At 41.3% G+C, this 19,363-nt stretch overlaps 1 protein-coding gene across 1 annotated transcript in view; it reads right to left on the bottom strand.

The window, feature by feature from the left end:
* itga1 (integrin, alpha 1) overlaps positions 1–19,363 on the bottom strand; it is a 165,797-nt gene that overhangs the window by 30,606 nt on the left and 115,828 nt on the right. The window contains exons 18-22 of the mRNA XM_052010445.1: positions 18,976–19,112; positions 16,143–16,253; positions 9,899–9,984; positions 6,772–6,907; positions 3,590–3,670 (exon numbers count right to left, since the gene is read on the bottom strand). Of these exons, the coding sequence (XP_051866405.1) occupies positions 3,590–3,670; positions 6,772–6,907; positions 9,899–9,984; positions 16,143–16,253; positions 18,976–19,112 (551 nt within the window). The remainder of the gene's footprint in view (positions 1–3,589; positions 3,671–6,771; positions 6,908–9,898; positions 9,985–16,142; positions 16,254–18,975; positions 19,113–19,363) is intronic.

The following is a 19,363-nucleotide window of genomic DNA, read 5'->3' as shown; positions in this document are numbered from 1 at the left end:
GTATAATTCCATTGTGTTTTGCTTCACAACCATTTCCAGTTACCATCCCTCTCTTCTCCCAGTTTCCTAATTCTAGCTTCAAGTCAAATCAAGTTGAGTTTACTGTCATATTCATAAGTACTGTGAAGTTCAGGTACAAAGAAAAACTTACTTGCAGCAACATCACAGGCACATAGGTTCAGACATCACACAGAACATAAATTATACATAAATTATACCAGACAGTGAACAAAAAAAGACTTGCAGCCATTAGTACGAGACAAACAGGAGTCTATTAATTGATACAATACAAAGTTAGAATGATTTGTTATCAATTTCCTGCAGATAAAAAAAAACAAAAAACTTCTGATGCTTTAAATCTGAAAGAAGAACATAAACAAATGGAAATACTACGTAGGTCAGGCAGCATCAATGGAAAGAGAAACAGGGTTAAAGTTTCCAATCAAAGACCTTTCAATAGAACTGGGAAAAAATCGAAACAATTGCAGTTTTAAGCTGTAGGGATGGTGGGAAATGGGTGGAGAGCAATAAAAAGGGAAGTCTGGGAATGGGTGGAGACCGGGAGAGACTGGATAACACAAGTGGTGGTGGTGCCAACTGAAAGATGAGGGAAAAGGCTTTTTCGTCAACTCTACATGACCCTATAACTCTATAACTCCAACAGTTCCCCACACCCTGCTCATGTTGCCAACTCTCAGTCTCCATGATGTCCTAGAAGCTTTCCCTCAGAAGTAGATGTCCCCACACCTGGGCCCAATATTACAAACTGGCCTCCAGTTCCACAACCTCCCACAAGGTACTGGTGCAGACATCCCAGCCACAATACATAAAATGCCAGGCAACACCTTCTTAATGCCTTTATCTCTTGGATCCCCCTGACCGAATACCGCAACAAAATTGGCAATCTCAGTACCTCGTCTTCAGACACTTTCCTCCAGGCACCCTCCCAAAGCACTGCTCTCTAGGCAATTTCTCCAAAGCCAAGACTTATGGGTAACTCCCACAAGGCCATAATCACCTGGAATCCCTCCTCCATTTTCCCCAGCCAGATAGTGAGCTTCAGGCACCCACCTTTCCCACACCCCACTAAGGCAAGCAAGCTCTCTAGGCATACCTCTCCATCACCACCCCCCCCCCCCCCCCCCCCCCACACACACACACAGACACACACTTAAAGGCACCAGACTCCAGGCACCTCTCCCCAGGCACTGATCTCCAGTACTCCCAACAGGACCGCAGTCTGCAGGCATTCCTCATGGGGTATCAATCTCTTGGATACAAGCCCACACCTCCACACCTCCCCAAGATACTGACCTCCAGACACCTTCTCCCAGAACTTAATGTACAGACACATCTCCTCACAGACCTTCATGCCCATCTTGTCCACCTGTTCCCCAGGCTTTGATCTCCAGACCACTTTCCCGCGCCAGGATTTGGACTCATTTTCATCTCCATAGAAATTAGGCAGTACTGAAGTAGCAGCAACTGAAGCCTTGGGCATCAATGAATTTTGCTTCACCCATGAGTAAAATTGTCTTCAATGCACCATGCAATGAAATGTGCAGTTGAACTTTTAGGCCTACATGCTTGAAATCCTTACTGGTGTAAAATAAACCAACACCGTGAATGTTGGATGGAGTTCATTCTCCCATTGATAGATTTTCACCACACTGCACCAGAATAGAGAAAAGTATATGGTATGCTCTGGAAAGAATGGAGATTACTGGCTGTGTCTGGTAAATACACTAAACACTGACTCGCTTAGGTTTATGAACAGCATTAATAGTATGATACAACCACTTAACATGACTCTGTAGATCCATCCACAAATTAAGTGAATAGTATTGTCAAAATTCTTATCCTCTCTTAATTCAATGCATAAATATTTTACTCCACATATTGTGTTAACATATAAAAATAGCATTCATAAATTGAGTAAGGTGCAGGAAAACTGCTGAAAAAAAACCAGATGAAGCAAGTGTTCGATATCAGGGAATTATTCAAAAATGCTCTATATGTATTCAACCAATTGGAATAATAATTCAAATTGTCACATTTTGTATATGAGGTCTCAGAGGTGTGCACAAGGCAGGGAGTGTGGGGCAGAGAGGCACAGTTCCTCTCCTCTCCCCCATAAGCGTATGACGGATAAGATTAACCTGATGTTATGGATGTGCAGGCACTGATTCACCCAATGACATTAAAGATGCACATTTGTGCCCCTCCAAAAGATTTAAATTTCTGTGCATGCCCTTGTACTGGATAACAAAGACACCTACGTCAGATTCCTATTTATTGACTATAGCCCCACCTTCAATACCATAATTCCAAACAAGCTCATCTCCAAACTCCTAGACCAAGGACTCGGCAACCCCTTCTGCAACTGGGTGCTTGACTTCTTGAACAAAAGACCGCAACCAGTAAGAATAGGCAGCAACAACTCTTCCATGATCATCCTCAACTCTCTATACATTAATGACAGCGTGGACAAATTTTGCTCTAACTCACAGGTGACACCAGCTTAGTGGGCCGGATCTCAAACAATGATGAGTTAGAGCACAGGAAGGAGATAGGTAGCTGACTGGCATGGGGTCAATACCACAACCTCTCCCACAATGTCAGTGAAACAAAAGAGCTGGTCATTGACTCCAGAAATTGGGGAGGAGTACACACTATCTGTATCAATGGTGATGAGGTGGAGATGGTTGACATTTTCAAGTTCCTAGGTGTAAACTTCACCAACAATTTGTCCTGTTCTAGCTACGTGGATCCAATGGCCAAGAAAGCACACCAGCAACTCTCCTTCCTCAGAAGGCTAAGGAAATTTGGCATGTCCCCAATGACTCTCACCATTTTTTCCTTTTACCGATGCACCATAGAAAGCATCCTATCTGGATGCATCACAGCTTGGTGCGGCAACTGCTCTGCCCAAGACTACAAGAAATTACAGAAACTTGTGAACTCAGCCCATACCATTATAGAAACAAGACTTCCCTCCACTGACTCTGTCTACATTTCCCTCTGCCTCGGGAAAGCAGCCAACATAATCAGGACCCCTCCCACCATGGTCATTCTCCCTTCTCCCCTCTCCTTTCGGGCAGAAGATACAAAAGCTTGAGAACATGTCCCAACAGGCTCAAGGACAGCTTCTATCCCGTTGTTATAAGACTCTTGAATGGATCTCTTATACGATAAGAATGAATTCTTGATCTCTCAGTCTACCTCATCATGGCCCTTGCATTCTATTTGTCTACATGCATTGCACTTTCACTGTAACTGTAACTGTAGCACTATATTCTCCATTCTGTTTTTTTTTCCTTTTTGTACTCCCTCGATGTACTTATGTATGAAATGATCTGTCTGGATGGCATGGAATCAAAAGCTTTTCACTGTATCTCGGTACATGTGACAATAATAAACCAAGTACTGATTTCTAGGTATCAAAACTACACACCTTTACGCAACACACACAAAATGCTGGAGGAACTCAGCAGGTCAGGCAGCATATATGGAGGGAAATAAACAGTTGACGTTTCAGGTCGAGACCCTTCATCAGGACTCCAGATTCCTGTGTCTACACACTTCTTACCTCTGCTTCCGGTGTAAGAAAAGGATATCCTACTTTGCATGTCACATTGTTTGGTCCTAATGGCATGCAATCATCATTTTGCTACAAAACAAAAAAAGCTATTAATTCATTGTGTAAACAGAATAATTATACTAATTGTTATGAGATACCTTTTACCATATAGTTTATATATATAGCCTTTATTTTTTCTTCAGTTTGATAAATTCATTCTGTTTTGCCCTCACTTAAGACATTCTCTGTTCTACAGTTTGCTCCTTAGCCAGGAAGGCTGTCTTGCTAATATTTCCCAGTCTTGTGTCTGTGTTATTTGCTGTGTATATTGCATGGAAGTACTTGCCTTCCATTTGTGCCATAGACTGGTTCAAAGACATAATCATGTGGAAGTGTTGGGAAGCATTGGTGCATGGAGCATGATGAAGTATTGGCAAATATCTCTCCCTGTGACTTCACTCTTTTCCTCTGGGGAACTAACTTGCCTTTCATTGGCATAACTCTCAGACAATACAACTAAATTAATAAGAAAGCACAAACACTCAGAAACAATTTTAGTCCATTGCAGTCTGATGTATAAGGAAAATTGATAAAAACACAATTGGGTGTGAATTTTATTATTTGGGTACATATACATTTATTTTAAAACAAATAGAATTAAAATACCTTATCTGAATCTATTAGTATTAATGTATTACTTCTGATCATCTGCATGTAATTGTGAAAAACTTTCTCCTTAGATTCCAGCAACTATGGAATGAAAGCAGGATCAACTCAGCTTACAGTCAATAAGAACTAAACATCAGAACATTGCAGGTTGAATACTGCAGTCTAGAAATTCAGTCGCATAATGCTCACGATCCATTATGTAGTGGAAAATTAACTAGCCGGGTTAAGTTAACTTCAGGTCATTTTGAGTCCTTCTGGAAATTTGATGGGGTATTTCCCCCAATGAGTCATACCTGCATTCCTGTCCACAGATGACATCATTCTTTCTGAACATTATGGGGGCCTTAAACTTAAGTTATCCTGGGAGTAACCACTGTCTGCACTCCTGATGGAATCTCGTTTTGGTAACAGAGCGCTGGATTGGGATCTATCCTTCTGGCCTTTCTCTCCCTTCCCACCATCCCACCAATTGTACTAACACCACAGCACCTCCTAATCTCCGTCCCTGATACCTCGAGTCCAGAACTCATCCTCCCTGCTCTCTGATCCCAGCTGGTCCCAGGCCATCCAGCTTCCTAATGGTCCTGACCCCTGACCAATTGACTGCTGATGGTCTTGACCCCAGTACCCCCAGTTCCTGGTAGCCACAACTCCTGATATCTCTGTTCTCCCAATCACATGATACCAAACTCCTGACCCCTGATGTTCCTGACCCCCAGAGGTCTGCCATTGTTTCCTTGATGATTCCGAGCCCTGATTCCTCAAACTCCCTGGTGATCCCAAGCCCCGGGCCAGGCAATATCTCTGGAGGGAAATGGTTGCATATGTAGGCTGGTGGGGTGGTAACTGAGGGCTAGGGGAACTCTATCTCTGTTCTGCCTTGGGGAGGGGGAGGAAATGGGGTGGGTCAAAATGCAAGAAATAGAGATGTGGGTGAAGGTTCCATCAATAGCAGTTGGGGAGAATCCCCATTCTCAGAAAAAGGAGGACATCTCAGATGTCCTGGAGTGGAAGGCCTCATCATGATGCAGCAGGGACTGAGGAAACTGAGAAAAGGAAATGGCATCCATTTCCCTCCATAGATATTGCCTGACCCGTTGAGTTCCTCCAGCTCTGTGTGTGTCAAATCCTGACCACTTGTTTTCCTCATAGTCCCAATACAAAAATGCCTGAAAGTCCTGTCACCCTGACCCCTGATCCCCCGATAGATCCAAACTCACCCCATTTGATCCCCTGATGATCCTGATTCCCCAGAATGGTCCCCAACCCTTTGATCTCCGAGCCCCATGAAATTTTGATCCTCTTAATGGCCTGATAACCCCACATCCTGATGGTGCCTATTCTCAAATCTCTGATCCCCTGATGGTTCTGGTCTCCCTATTCTCCTATTCTCTTTGAATAGGTTCCCCCAATCCTCTAATGCTCCAAACCCCTTCGACCTGTCAACCCCGTGAGCCACTGATGCCCTGATCTTTACCCACCTGTACCAGCCACTTATTGATTGCTACCCCAATCTGCCCCCGTTTTCTTCTATTGATCCTTGATGAAGAGTCCCACAACCCAACCCCTCCATCCCAGCTCCTATTTCTCCCTCATAAATCCCTAGGCTTGGCTTCAGCCCCAAATGGCACATTTTCCATTGAAGGTAAATGCAATGATCATTCATTAATGTTAAAGGAATTAACATTACTGAAGTTTGCAGCGGGAATCCCATGTTTAGTGACCTTGGTGCCTTCCAGAAATGGTCATTCAACACATCAATCCGGGTGCGCTAGAATTTCTAGCCCAATGAACTTAAAATGAGCAGACAGCAGAACGAAGGACAAAATCGAATAGAAATCATGAGGAAAAGAGCAAAGTCTCATTGGCTTCATAAACAACTTTGAACTTATTAATTCCTTTGCTCCAAGTTCTTGAATAGAATGGTTCAAGTTAATTCACCACATTGTCCTGCAAAAATTTTGTTATCTTACTGTAACAGCTCGGTTATGTTGCAGAAGCAATGATGCAGCAGGATTATAATTAAACATGAGGAACTTAGCATTCTGTATTTTGTTAACTCTTTAACCAATTTTGAGAAGTGCTGAGGGACATGCTGATTCTCTGAATGGCTCTACAGAGATGGAAGTATATTTTTCTTTCCTTGAATAAAGTAGAATGGTTGCGATGCCTTCTCTGGGCAAATAGTCAATACCACCCTGGCCACGTTTTGTTCTGCCTTCCAGCTCACTGTCCCTCAAGTACGTGTCTGGGAGTCACAGGGTGTTGTGTCACTTTAGTAACATTTTACATGGAAGCAGATAGCCAATATTCTGAAATAGTTTTGTTTCCATCCGTTGTCAGAGAATTTACTAGTAGCATATCAAAATTGGATGATGAGCATTTCTAATGAGGTTTCACCTATTTGGTCATTGCTTACAGTTCAGAGAAAATAGTAAACTGTTACTGTGAATCAATAAAACTGCACGTAGGGCTCTATGACTTTACACTCAAAAATTAATAATATATTTGTCTCTCTTTACCTCAACTCCAGCAAAATAGATATTCTTCGAAAAGGTCACTGCTATTCTTGAGTTGTAGGCATTTTCCTTTTGGTTTATTAATTTAATCACCAGATTGAATTTTTTCTGATTGGTTTGCACGACGTAAGGATCTGAGCTGGAAGCATAAAGGTTTGATCAGTGTTTAAGTTTATGAAATGCTACTTTTCATTGAGAAATTGAGACAATGGTTAAGACAATGTTCTTGAAAATAATGACTGGTTTATTATCTATATGAGGAAAAGAAATGTGATTGTGAGCATAATGTGGGAAACCTTTTTTTTACTTACTGGAGGGATAGGTAAAAGGAAATAGAATTGTACAACTCTGCATCTTGGGAAATAATTGCAACAATAAATGAATGTGCATTGAACCTTGATGACCACAAACTGATTGTAGAACATGGAAATCAGTTAGCTCAACAAACTAAAAGCCCAGGAATAACAGTTAAGTTCAGAGAGGTAACAGCTACAAAAGCGTTGGTAAAACAAAGATACAAGAACACTTTGATAGCAATGTGAAATTGAAGGCTAGAGATGAACAAGAAAATGTCTATTAAATTACAAGGACTTACTTGTATCCTGTCTATAAATTAAGCAGACCTTCTCAAGATTCGTTTTTTTTTATCCAAGACTTGGCAAGGGAACTGAGTGTGTTGAATAAAGAGGAAGGTTATGCGCCAATGGGGAAATTGAGGTTTTTTAAGACAGCTTATTTAAGAAAGGAAGGGCAGAGGTTGTTATTAGATTAGAAAACACTGAAATTAAGGACGTCAATATGTGAAGAAGAACTAAGAATGAAGCAATCAAAAGGCAAGTGAAAGTGGAATCTTGTGGGACACATAAAGGCATCTGGTTTACATAAGGACATAAGAAATAGGAGCAGGAGTAGACCATCCGGCCCGTCGAGCCCGCTTTGTCATTCAATAAGATCATGGCTAATCTAGCCATGGACTCAGATCCACCTACCTGCCTTTTCCCCATAACCCTTCATTCCTATAAATTAAATGAAACGTGTGCCTCTTCAAAATATACAGAGGCGATCAAGAGTAACAGCAGCAAATAGAAACACTGTCAGTATCTTAAATTATATATTTTATGACAAAAGCCAAATGTTGATGATGGGAACCTGAAATAACACAGAAAAACATGGGAATGTTTATGAGATCAGACCGGATAGAGAAATAGAGTTATTGATTTGACTATCCAGCAGAACCAGCAATCGTTACATCTCCTCTGAACTTCTGTGTTTCTGAACTATGGTCCCTTTTGTCATTTAACCTCCGCTTTCCATCCTTTCCCTCTGTTTGCTCTGTTCTCTATCCTTCTGCCCTGAGTTTAATTAATCTGTCCATCTGTAACTGTTCCCAGGGAAGGAGGGAGAATGAGTGAAGGACTATGATAGGGCAGAATGCAAGGTAGGTTAAATGCCAAAGGAGGAGGTACTGAGGATAACAGAAATGTAGAAGAGATGTAACAATTCCCAATGACCTTCCTGTTCCTGGCAGCTGCGGGGGGCAAGGGAATAAATTACTGGGGACCTAGCTGAGATTTTTAAATCTTTGCTGGACACAAGTGAGATACCAGATGATTGAAGGACAGCAAACATGGTTGTCCCCTTTCAAGAAAGGAAGCAGGGAAAAGCCTGGTAACTATAGATGTGTGAGCCTAACATCAGGTAGGGAAGATACAGGAAAAAAGATTCTGAGTGAGTGGATTAATGATCACTTGGAAAGGCAGGGGCTAATCAGAGACAGCCGACATGGCTTTGTCAAGGGTAGGGGCTGTACGACTAACTCAATTGAATTCTTTGAAGTGGTAAAAAAAGAGTATGGATGAGGGCAGCATGGTAGATGTGATTTACATTGGGTTTTAGAAACCCTTTGATAAGGTCTCACAAGGCAGACTGGTTCAAAAGGTTAGGGCTGATGGGATCCAGGGCAGGTTGGCAAACTGGACCCAAAACTGATTTGACAATAGGAGACAGAGGGTGAGAGTAGAGGGTTGTTGTTGCTACTGGATACCTGTGACTAGTGGTGTTCCACAAGGATTTGTGCTGGGATCCTTTTTATTTATAAAATACGTGAATGACTTGCATGTCAACTTGGGAGGCAAGATCACTAAGTCCGTGGATGACACCAAGGTTGGCAGAGTTGTTAATAGTGTGAAAGTTAGCCTTAGGTTGCAGAGAGATATCAATCTGTTAGTGAAATGAGCTGAAAATGGCAGATGGTGGTTAATCCAGACAAATGTGAGGTGATACACTTTGGGAACACTAATGAGGCTAGGACATACATCATGAATGGTTGGGTCTTAGGGAGTACTGAGGAAGATGAAACTTGGAATACATCCATAGATCCTTGAGGTGGCAATGCAAGTAGACCATGTGGTTAGGAAGGCATTTGGAGTACTGGCATTCATTAGTCGGGGCACTGAAAACAGAAGTAGGTAGGTTATGCTCCAACTTTATAAAACATTGGTCAGACCTCAGCTGAAGTGTTGCGTGCCATTTTGGTCACCAAGATATGGGAAGGAAGTGATAATATTGGAGGGGGGGCTGAGGAGATTCACCGGAATATTGCCTGTGATGGAACAGTTCAGTTATGAGGGGAGACTGGAGAAAGTAGGTCTTTTCTCCCTAGAGCAGAGGAGGCTAAGGGGGGACATGATTGTAGTATTTTAAATTATGAGGGGTATAGGGTAGACTACGGGAAACTTTTCCCCATATCAGAGGTAGACATGGGTTTAGGATAAGGGGTCAGGGAGCATATCAGAGGGACCTTCTTCAACCAGAGAGTGAGAAGTATCCTGAATGCACTGCCTGAGAGAGTGGTTGAAACTGGGTCACTGGCAGCTTTTAAGAAGTGTCAAGATGAGCACATGAAACACTTAGTCATAGAGGGCAATGGGCCAAGTGTTGGGTGATGGGATTAAAACAAAAGGGTGCCAACTGGCCAGTGTGGATGGATTGGACCGAATGGCCTGTTTCCATGCTGTACGATTCCATGAAAGTTCATCAACCTGCAATGTTAAATCTGATTCTCCACAGACACAGTTGACCTGCTGAGTATTTCCAGCACCTTTTGATTTTATGTTGTAAATGTTGTTACCTGTCACCCTCTATGTCTGCCTGGGCACTAAGCTTTAGGTCGTTGATGCATTCTCCATCCTCTCCGCAATCTTTTGTGAAAGGCACCTGGTGGAACACAGAATAATATAAAATGCTTCATCATATTGAGAAGAAACTTGCTTCATGAAGAAAACATGTGAGATGTGCATATTTTTCAGTTCATGCACTGTTCCACATTGGCACGTTGTAAATATAAAAGTACTTACTTTGTAATAAGCTCATTGAAATGGATAATAAGTTCTGTCTCATTTCAAATCTAAAAATGTGCATGAAAATATTTATAATATCTAGTTTTAAAATGTGTTTGGTCACTATTATTGTACTTTACATCAGGTTTGCTGTTTCTGGTATGGGACAGAATTCATGTCAAATGTGCATTGAGAAGCTGCATTATGGGAAATCATGTACACAAGTGGCATGTCCACAGAACGTTTAAATGGGCCTAACTGCATGAAAATGTTAATACCACTGGTTTGAAAATAAATAGTAAATTAGTGCAGACTGCAAGTTTTCCCCTGAAAACAACGGAGCTAAAATCTTGCAGTCATTTTGGAACTCTCACTGTATTATACTCTGATACAGAGGTGGCCTGGTAATTAAACTAAGGGATTAGAAACCCAAAGGTTCCCCTGTGGATGAATAATCCAGAGACCTGAATTTTTATTTCCACCATGGGAGCTGTGGAATTTAAATGCAGTTAATAATCTGAAATTTAAAAAAAAAATCAAACTAGTTATTAGTAATGATGATCACAAAACTATTGGATTGTCGTTTAAAAAAAACACTAATGTCCTTCTGAGGAGGAAATGTACCATCCATACCCAGTTCACAAAACGCAGGACGTCCAATCCAATTAATTATTGCCAAATCAGTTTTTCTCTCAGTCATCAGAAAAGAGACGGAAGGCACCATTAACAACGCTATCAAGCAGCTGTTACTAACTAATAACCTGCCTACTCTCTCCCAGTTTTTGTTTTAGAATTATAGAGTTGTACAGCACTGAAACAGGCCCTTCGACATACTAGTCCACGCCAACCTTTTTGCTCAATTACACTAATCCCATTTGCCTGCATTCAGACCATATCCTTCTGTGCCTTGCCTATTCAAGTGCCTGTCTATCTGTCTCTTAAATGTAGTGATTGTATCTGATTCCACCACTTCCTCTGGCAGCCAGATATCAGTCGCTCTCTGTGTAAAAGTTCCCTTCAAATTCCCTTTAAAACTCTTTCCTCTCACCTTTAATCCCATGCCCTCTTGTGTTTGATATCCCGACCACGGGAAAAAGAAGATTCTATCTACCCTATATATGTTTCTGTTATAAACCCATATACTTCCATCAGGTCACCCCTCAGCCTTCTTCGTTCCAAGGAGGACAAGCACAGTCGATCCAATCTCTCCCCATAATGTAAGTCCTCCAATCCAAGTAACATTCTGGTGACTCTCCTCTGCACTCTTTCCAACACAACCACATCCTTCTTACGTTCTTCCCGTGTCTGCATGGGTTTCCTCTGGGTGCTCCGATTTCCTCCCACATTCCAAAGACATACAGGTTAGGAAGCTGTGGGCATGCTACGTTGGCGCTGGAAGTGTGGCAACACTTGTGGGCTGCCCCCAGAACACTCTATGCAAAAGATGCATTTCACTGTGTGTTTCCATGTACATGTGACTAATAAAGATGTCTTGTCTAATGTGGTGACCAGAACTACACACAATAGTCCAAATAGAGTCTAATCAGTGTTTTGTAAAGTTGCAATATAACATTCCAACTTTTACATTCTATGCCCTGACCTGAGTGCATACCACATCCCTTCATCTGTCTTCTTCAGCAGAGGGGATGTTTGCTGATGATTGTTCAATGTTCAGTTCCATTCACAAATACTCAGTGAATGAAGCAGTCTATGCCTGCGTGCAGCAAGACTCAAGACAATATCCTGGCATGGGTTGATAGGAGGCCAAGTAACATTCACACCACTAAAGTACCAGGCAATGACTGTCTCCAACAAGAGAGAGTCTAACTACCTACCCTTGATATTCAATGGCCCATCATCACCAATTTGCACTGTCAATATTCTGTGGGTCACCATTGACCAAAAAACTCAACAGGAACAATTACATAAATACTGCAGCTACCGAAGCAGGTTAAAGGCTGGATATCCTGCGGTGAGTGATTCACTGCTGACACCTCAGCCTTTCCACCATCAATAAGGCACAAGTAAGAAAAGTACTTGCCTAGATGAGTGTATTTTTGACAATATTCAAAAAACTCTTTACCATCCAGTCCACTTGATTGTACCTCATCCATCATCCTGAATAATTGCATCCACCACCATTTCATAGTGTGTAGCACCTACAAAATGCACTGAATTGATTGTCCAACCTACTTTCACAGCCACAACCTCCACCACCAAAACGGACAAGGATTTTAGGCATAAGGGAACACCACCAGCTATCAGTTGTACGTCATCCTGACTTGTAAATGTATTGCCATTCCTTCACCATTACTGGATCTAAATGTTGAAATCCCCTCCCTAACAGCACTGTGGGAATATATTCACCAGAAGGACTGCAGAGATTCAAGGAGACAGCTCACCACCACTTCCTGAAGGACAGTTAGGTATTGGGCAATAAATGTTAACCTTGACGTTGCTGCTCAGATCCCCAAAAGCGAATGATTAGTAAAAACTCCTGAGGACCTGGGAATTAGTCTGGGTTGATGATATATTGGGTTCTGATCTTATTTCAGAGATTCTGTTGCCTTTTTGAGAGCCCTGCTTATTCTTCTGAATTCAATGGGATATGATGATATGCATTAGCGAGGAACAGATCCCCATGTTCTCACTTCGCAGGATCCCCTTGTCTCATCGATGGTGGTGTGCCTGGTCTTCAGGTTACACTAATATTTTTCTGTTAGGAATCATTTCCACCAATATGTAGGTAACCCACTGAAGTTTAAGGAGTGTTTCATTCAGTGGTGTGTGCTTTGGTTGCACACAGGATAACTTAAATTAACCACTAGATGGCAGCAACATCCATTCACAATGAGTTAATACTGACATCAGCTTTAAAGAAAGGAGGATTTATGTTTGCACATCTTGGCATGTCTGCTTCACATGCAAAAAGAAAACTTACAAAATGTTGTAATGTGGAAGAAAGCTCTACCTACAAAATACATTCAGTCTGCTCACATGCAAAAGACAATGCAGTTAACTAACAAAATATCAGGGAAATCGTGCCCTGTACTTGTTTCTGTATATTGTCCTCATTTACCGATATAAATTCCTGGCATTTATACTATATTGATAAACTCTTTAAGTGAAAACTTCAACAGAATTTTGTTGTAGAATAGGAGAGGAGACACTTAAATATGAAGTATGTTGATTTTAGTTAATTCACTAAAATCCTTTATAATATTTACTCAATGGTCAGTGAAATACAGCCTCTAATCACCTCTTCCAGCTGTGATAGGGAATATAAAGTACTACTTGAACATTCTTAGAGAAATTCTCACTTCACAGTGAAAAATTCTTACTAACCTGGTTGAGTTTTTGACAAGGTGACGAGAGAGATTGATGAAGGTAGAGCTGTGGATGTCATCTATATGGACTTCAGTAAGGCATTTAACAAGGTCCCACATAATCGGTTAATCGAGAAAGTTTGGATGCATGGGGGTCAATGGAGAATTGGCAGTGTGGATCCAGACTGCTTGCCCATAGAAGACAGAGGGTTGTGGTTGAAGGGACTTATTCGGGCTGGAAGCCTGTGAGTACTGGTGTGCCACAGGGATCTGTACTGGGACCTCTGCTGTTTGTGATGTACATAAATGACCTGGTTGAGTATGTTGATGGATGGGTTGGTAAGTTTGTAGACAATACCAAGATTGGTGGAGTTGTGAATAGTGTAGAAGACTGGCGATGGTTGCAGATGTGGGCAGGGAAATGGCAGATGAAGTTTAACCTGGATAAATGTGAGGTGTTGCACCTTGGTAGGACTAATGTCAAGAGGCAGCACACTCTTAAGGACAAGACCCTTAACAGTGTTGAAGAGCACTGAGACCTTGGGGTGCAAGTCCATGACTCATTGAAAGTGGCTATACAGGGAGATAGGGTGGTTAAGAAGGCTTATGGAATGCTTGCATTTATTAATCAAGGTATTGAGTATAGGAGTCAAGAAGCTATGATACATCTCTACAAAACTCTGGTTAGGCCACATTTAGAGTATTGCATGCAATTCTGGTTACCTCATTATAGGAAGGATATTGAGGCTTTAGGGAGGGTGCAGAGGAGTTTTACCAGGATGCTGCCTGGATTCAAGGGCATGTGCTATCAGGAGAGGCTGGACAAACTTGGACACCTTTCTCTGGAGTGGCGGAGGCTGAGGGGTGATCTGTTGGAAGTGTATAAAATTATGAGGGGCATAGATAGGGTGGACAAGCAATATCTTTTTCCCATTATTGAGCAATCCAATACCAGAGGGCATGCATTTAAGGTGAAAGGGGGTAGGTTCAGAATAGACATGAGGAGTAGGTTTTATACTCAGAGAGTGGTGGGTGCCTGGAATGCGTTGCCTGATAGGGTGGTGGAGGCAGATTCACTGGGGGCTTTTAAGAGGGGCTTGGATGGGCACATGAATGTGAGGAAAATAGAGGGATATGGGCATTCTGTAGGTAGGAGGGATTAGCTATGTCGGCACAACATTGTGGGCTGAAGGGCCTGTTCTGTGCTGTACTGTTCTATCTTTTATGTTCTATGTTAAATATCTTATCCGATGATTAGGCCTGTGGTAATGTTATTGTATGGAAAATGGCTTCACTTAATGTGCCTTCTCAGTGAACAGATTCACTGAAACAAGACTGTGGGTTTGAAGCCTATGATCTCTGGCTCAGAAACATTCAAAAACATTCCAAAACTATTAAAAGATAATCAAGCTCCTAAAACCTTTTAAAACTATAAACCTGAAACATTTAATGATATTCAAATAAACTCAAATAAACTGAAAATATTGACACCTTCATCACTAATAGCCATTCTCATCCATTTAAAAGCAATGGAGGAGGTCACCCTGAGACTGATCTACTGGTGCAGGCTGTTCAAGTGGATTCCCAGTGTAAGTGCTGAGCAATTGCCACATCTTAATATCCTTTGCAGGACTGCGTGAGGAGATGCATGATCGAATGAGGTCACAGAATTGCCAAGAAATGGCTGCAAGGAACTTTGCGTTTGTGCAGAAATGTGTGGGAATTCAGAATTTGCTGGGTGCTCCACAGGGAAACACCAATAGTTATGTATGGACCTGGAGCCATTTCCCAGCTAAGTGTGGCCCATTTTGTGTTAAATTTATTTGACTACTCTTAATGGCAAAAAAAAATTATACCAGTATTTTTTACTGTTACATGCCTGGATGCAGGACAAGTCGAAAGCAGGGAAATTTTCCAATCTGTGCTGCAATATGTCTCTAAGTAGTGGGTTCAGCTCCCACAGCTGGGACCTGGTTTAGGACCAGTGACATGGCAACGGGGTCTGAGTCCTGAATTCTGAGAACAAAAGCAATAAATTCCCATTGCCAAGGGTCTACTGGTTTTGTGTCTCTGCACATTTTCTCTTAACTACCTCAGCCCTTTATGCCTGAGAGTTCCCAACTTAAGGCCCATGGTGAGACTAGGAATGATCTTTCCACCTCATTTACATTCCAACACTGGACATCGGGGACATTATAAAGGATATGGCTCTAGCCATTCACTTTTCTTCAATAACTTGGCCACTCCATTGCCAGAAATTAGACCAGGCACTTATTGTGTATTAAATGTGGACTGTATATAATGCTTATGCCAACATTGAAATCACAAAAAAAATTGTAAAGTCAGTACTTCCTTGCTTTAGGAAATTGTTATCGTGGCTTGCTTTGTTTTAACTCTGTTAAAACCTGGTCACATTTTACAGACAATAGTTCAATAGTTGCTTTCTAGATAGACAAATGAAAACCATATTAGAGTGGAACATGATAGGAAATGCCTGTTCCAATTTTCTCTTGTGAAGGACTAAGCAGAAATGAGTGCAAACACTTCAAAGCAGGTGCCAGCTACCACTTTTTACCCGTGATTTCTGCAAATAGGTGCAAGTTTTAGGCAATAGTTTTTCTTTTAGTAAGGTCCCTTCCAAATAACAAATCCTTGTCACATTTAAACAGAGGTACCAAATGGATTATACAATTATACATTGTTAAATTACCAAAGCTTTCTTTGAATTTGGCAGGTCAACATCCAGCACTGGTCCTTCCTCTGGATTTGACAGATTGAACTCCGCCAGGACCTCCACAGGATTTAGAAAATCTGGAGCATCCTGTAATTTTGCAAGAAATGAACAACCAGTGATCATACTTGAGTTTGGTCAGTCACACAAAATGAGCATTTTCATACAAAGGAAAGTCAAAAACCAATGATAGCATGCGGCAGTTACACTTACCAATCTTCAACAGGGGGCTGACAGACAAATGACAATTAGCAGCTATAAAGTCTCGTCATGTTATGAACACCAAATTAATGGCTGAGAAAAGACAGTTCTGATTAAAGTTTAATAACCTGGAGCATTGGTGGTAACATGGGTTTAGATCGGGAGAGATGTTAGTATTTTGAATATCTCAACCTGACAGAAATCTGCCCAATTCCAGCTTTGATTGAGGTAGGTCAAGAGAAAGATGTCTAAGAGGTATGTTGCCTATTTAGTATTATAATGAACCTATCTGCCTCGGATTTATTCTAGGTTCTAGATTTAAACTCAGTAGCTGTGTTAAACATGGGAAATCTGATAGAGAAAGGAAGGAGAGAATTGTGTATGGAAAATTTAGGGACATTTATAGTATTAGTTGTCGACAAGAGGAGCGGGAATACAGCTGCCATCCTTGCACCATCACGCCCATGTTTGTCTGCATCCCTGTCATTAGATCCCTTTCCCTAACTACCCTGGGATCAGAGATTGGACACCACTCCTTACACTGGGATTGGAGATCAGTTCCCTAACTGAAACTTGATTCCCTTCCAACCTATGCACCCTGCTTGCTCCTGGGTTACATCTTCTTCCTCCAGAGTTTTCCCTGCCTTAAGGGACTTTAGATTATTAGTCAGTCTGGATCCCAAACCTGTTTAAAACACACACACACACACACACACACACACACACACACACACACACACACACACACACACACTGGACACATAAGCAAAACTTTTCCCTTCTCCTGCTTATGCAAATAGTTCAAGCAAATGTTGAAGTCACTAACTCAGTTTGTCTCTCCTGAATTTTACCTGATTCATTCTGTGTTACTGTTTTTAAATTAAGTGATACAATTAATAATTGTAGATTATATTAATTTATTGCACAGAATGAAATTTGCAAAATAGAAAGAAGTGGTCATTTATCCAACTTCAGTTACAACTTCCTTGAGCTAGACTTATATTAAGTACTCAGTCTTTTGTTGATGGATCTTCAGCAAAAGACTGGGTATTTAATGAAGCCTAGCTCAAGGAAGAGATGAAGAGCATAGCATTTCACTATAGTGGGGAACGCTAAGAGAGAAAGTACCCTTAAATCATCACTGTCATTGAATATTGCAAGCCTGATATTGTATTGTTATTCTTTATAACAAACAATTTTCTATTTAAAGAGTATTTTAAACACAAACAAGTATTAAAATCATTACATTTGCAACTGCATATTGCAACTGCTCGGCTCTGCCCAGGACCGTAAGTAACTGCAGAGAATTGTGGACACAGCCCAGCACATCATGGAAACCAGCCTCCCCTCCATGGACTCTGTCTATACCTCTCACTGCTTCAGTGAAGCAGCCAGCATAATCAAAGACCCCACCGTCCCTGGTCATTCTCTCTTCTCCCCTCTCCCATCAGGCAGAAGACACAGGAGCCTGAGGGCACATACCACCAGGCTCAAGGACAGCTTCTATCCCACTGTTATAAGACTATTTAATGGTTCCCTTATATGAGATGGACTCTTGACCTCAGAATCTACCTTGTTATGACCTTGCACCTTATTGTCTACCTGCAATGCACTTCCCTTTAGCTGTGACACTTTACTGTGTATTCTGTTATTGTTTTTACCCTGTACTACCTCAATGCACTGTGTAAGGAATTGATTTGTACAAACGGTGTGCAAGGCATGTTTTTCACCATACCTCAGTACGAGTGACAATAATAAGCCAATACCAATACATTTAAATGTCAAAAAATTGCTTTTAATTCTTTAATTATGCCTCCTCTATATGCAAACGTGTTAACACCTCTTTTAAGAACATATAGTTGTCCACTGTTGCATGATCACTTCTAGCCTATATTATGTACACATGCTTCTGAACTGATGACAGGGTGTGGAAGAGAGTTGAGTACTTCATGGAGAGAGAAGTCAGCACTGGAGAAAGTAACACTTTTCCACATTTGGAGACTGATCTTAGATGTTCATCTCCTGTAGCCTACTCTAATAATTGGGGATTGACTCCGACCACAGAACTGCAACCCTGGCTGCAATGATATGAAGATTTTCACTTGCTGAACCTTGTATCTAGATGGCCTGACAGGGTAAGATTTGTATCAATTAAGACCATGGATAAGAGAAATAGGATTTATGTCATATTAGACCCTTGCTGGCATGAGAAGAGAAGAGACGTCAACCTAGATGCTTGGGCTGTATTTCAAATCCGAGAGAGAAAAGAACAACATGCTAAGTTACTCAGCACTCTGTGCACTGTATCCTTAAACACTTGTACTGAGTCCAAAGATGCAATTCATTTTTTAACCTTTATTGTTGTCAGAGATTAGTTTCTACAACCACTGAACATTCTCTGGAGCCTTAATCTCATGTAATGTTCTACCAATTGGTGAATATATGGCTATTATAGTCAAGTCCAATGAAATCCCTGCCTGCTGTTCAAATATCCATTTGCATGAGGGTTTGCTGGTGCTTCTGATTTGGTATCATACTTAAGAGTGATTACGCATTGAATGACCAGGGAAGCTATTACCACGTAAATAAAAGCAAAGTATAGTTTACTTGCCAACATGTAGAAGATGTGTTCAGTGCAGTTATGGAAGGGTAATGTGATGTTTCCTTGGATATTTCTTTCACTTGTTTCATTAAAGAGCCCTCTGGAGACACGCCGTGCAGAGTCTAGTCTGATACTGTAGTCAAGAACTGCAATAAAAATTCATACATTCAGACCTCATTGTAACTGCTGATTTACTATCTGCAGATTCACACACTTGTGTGTCAGCACCATAGCACCATCTTGAATTTTATTCTAACAAATATATCCATGCACATGTACACATTGAGGAACCAATCATTGCATCAATATGGTGATTAGTTTCCAGAACACTAAAGTCAAGAGGCTCCCTGCTGCTCTGTGTTCTAATAGATAGCGGCCTTTGTTTACATAGCTACAC

The sequence above is a fragment of the Pristis pectinata genome, chromosome 2 (assembly GCF_009764475.1).
Source record: "Pristis pectinata isolate sPriPec2 chromosome 2, sPriPec2.1.pri, whole genome shotgun sequence".
Taxonomy (NCBI): Eukaryota; Metazoa; Chordata; class Chondrichthyes; order Rhinopristiformes; family Pristidae; genus Pristis; species Pristis pectinata.
This window is presented reverse-complemented; position numbering and strand designations above follow the sequence as displayed.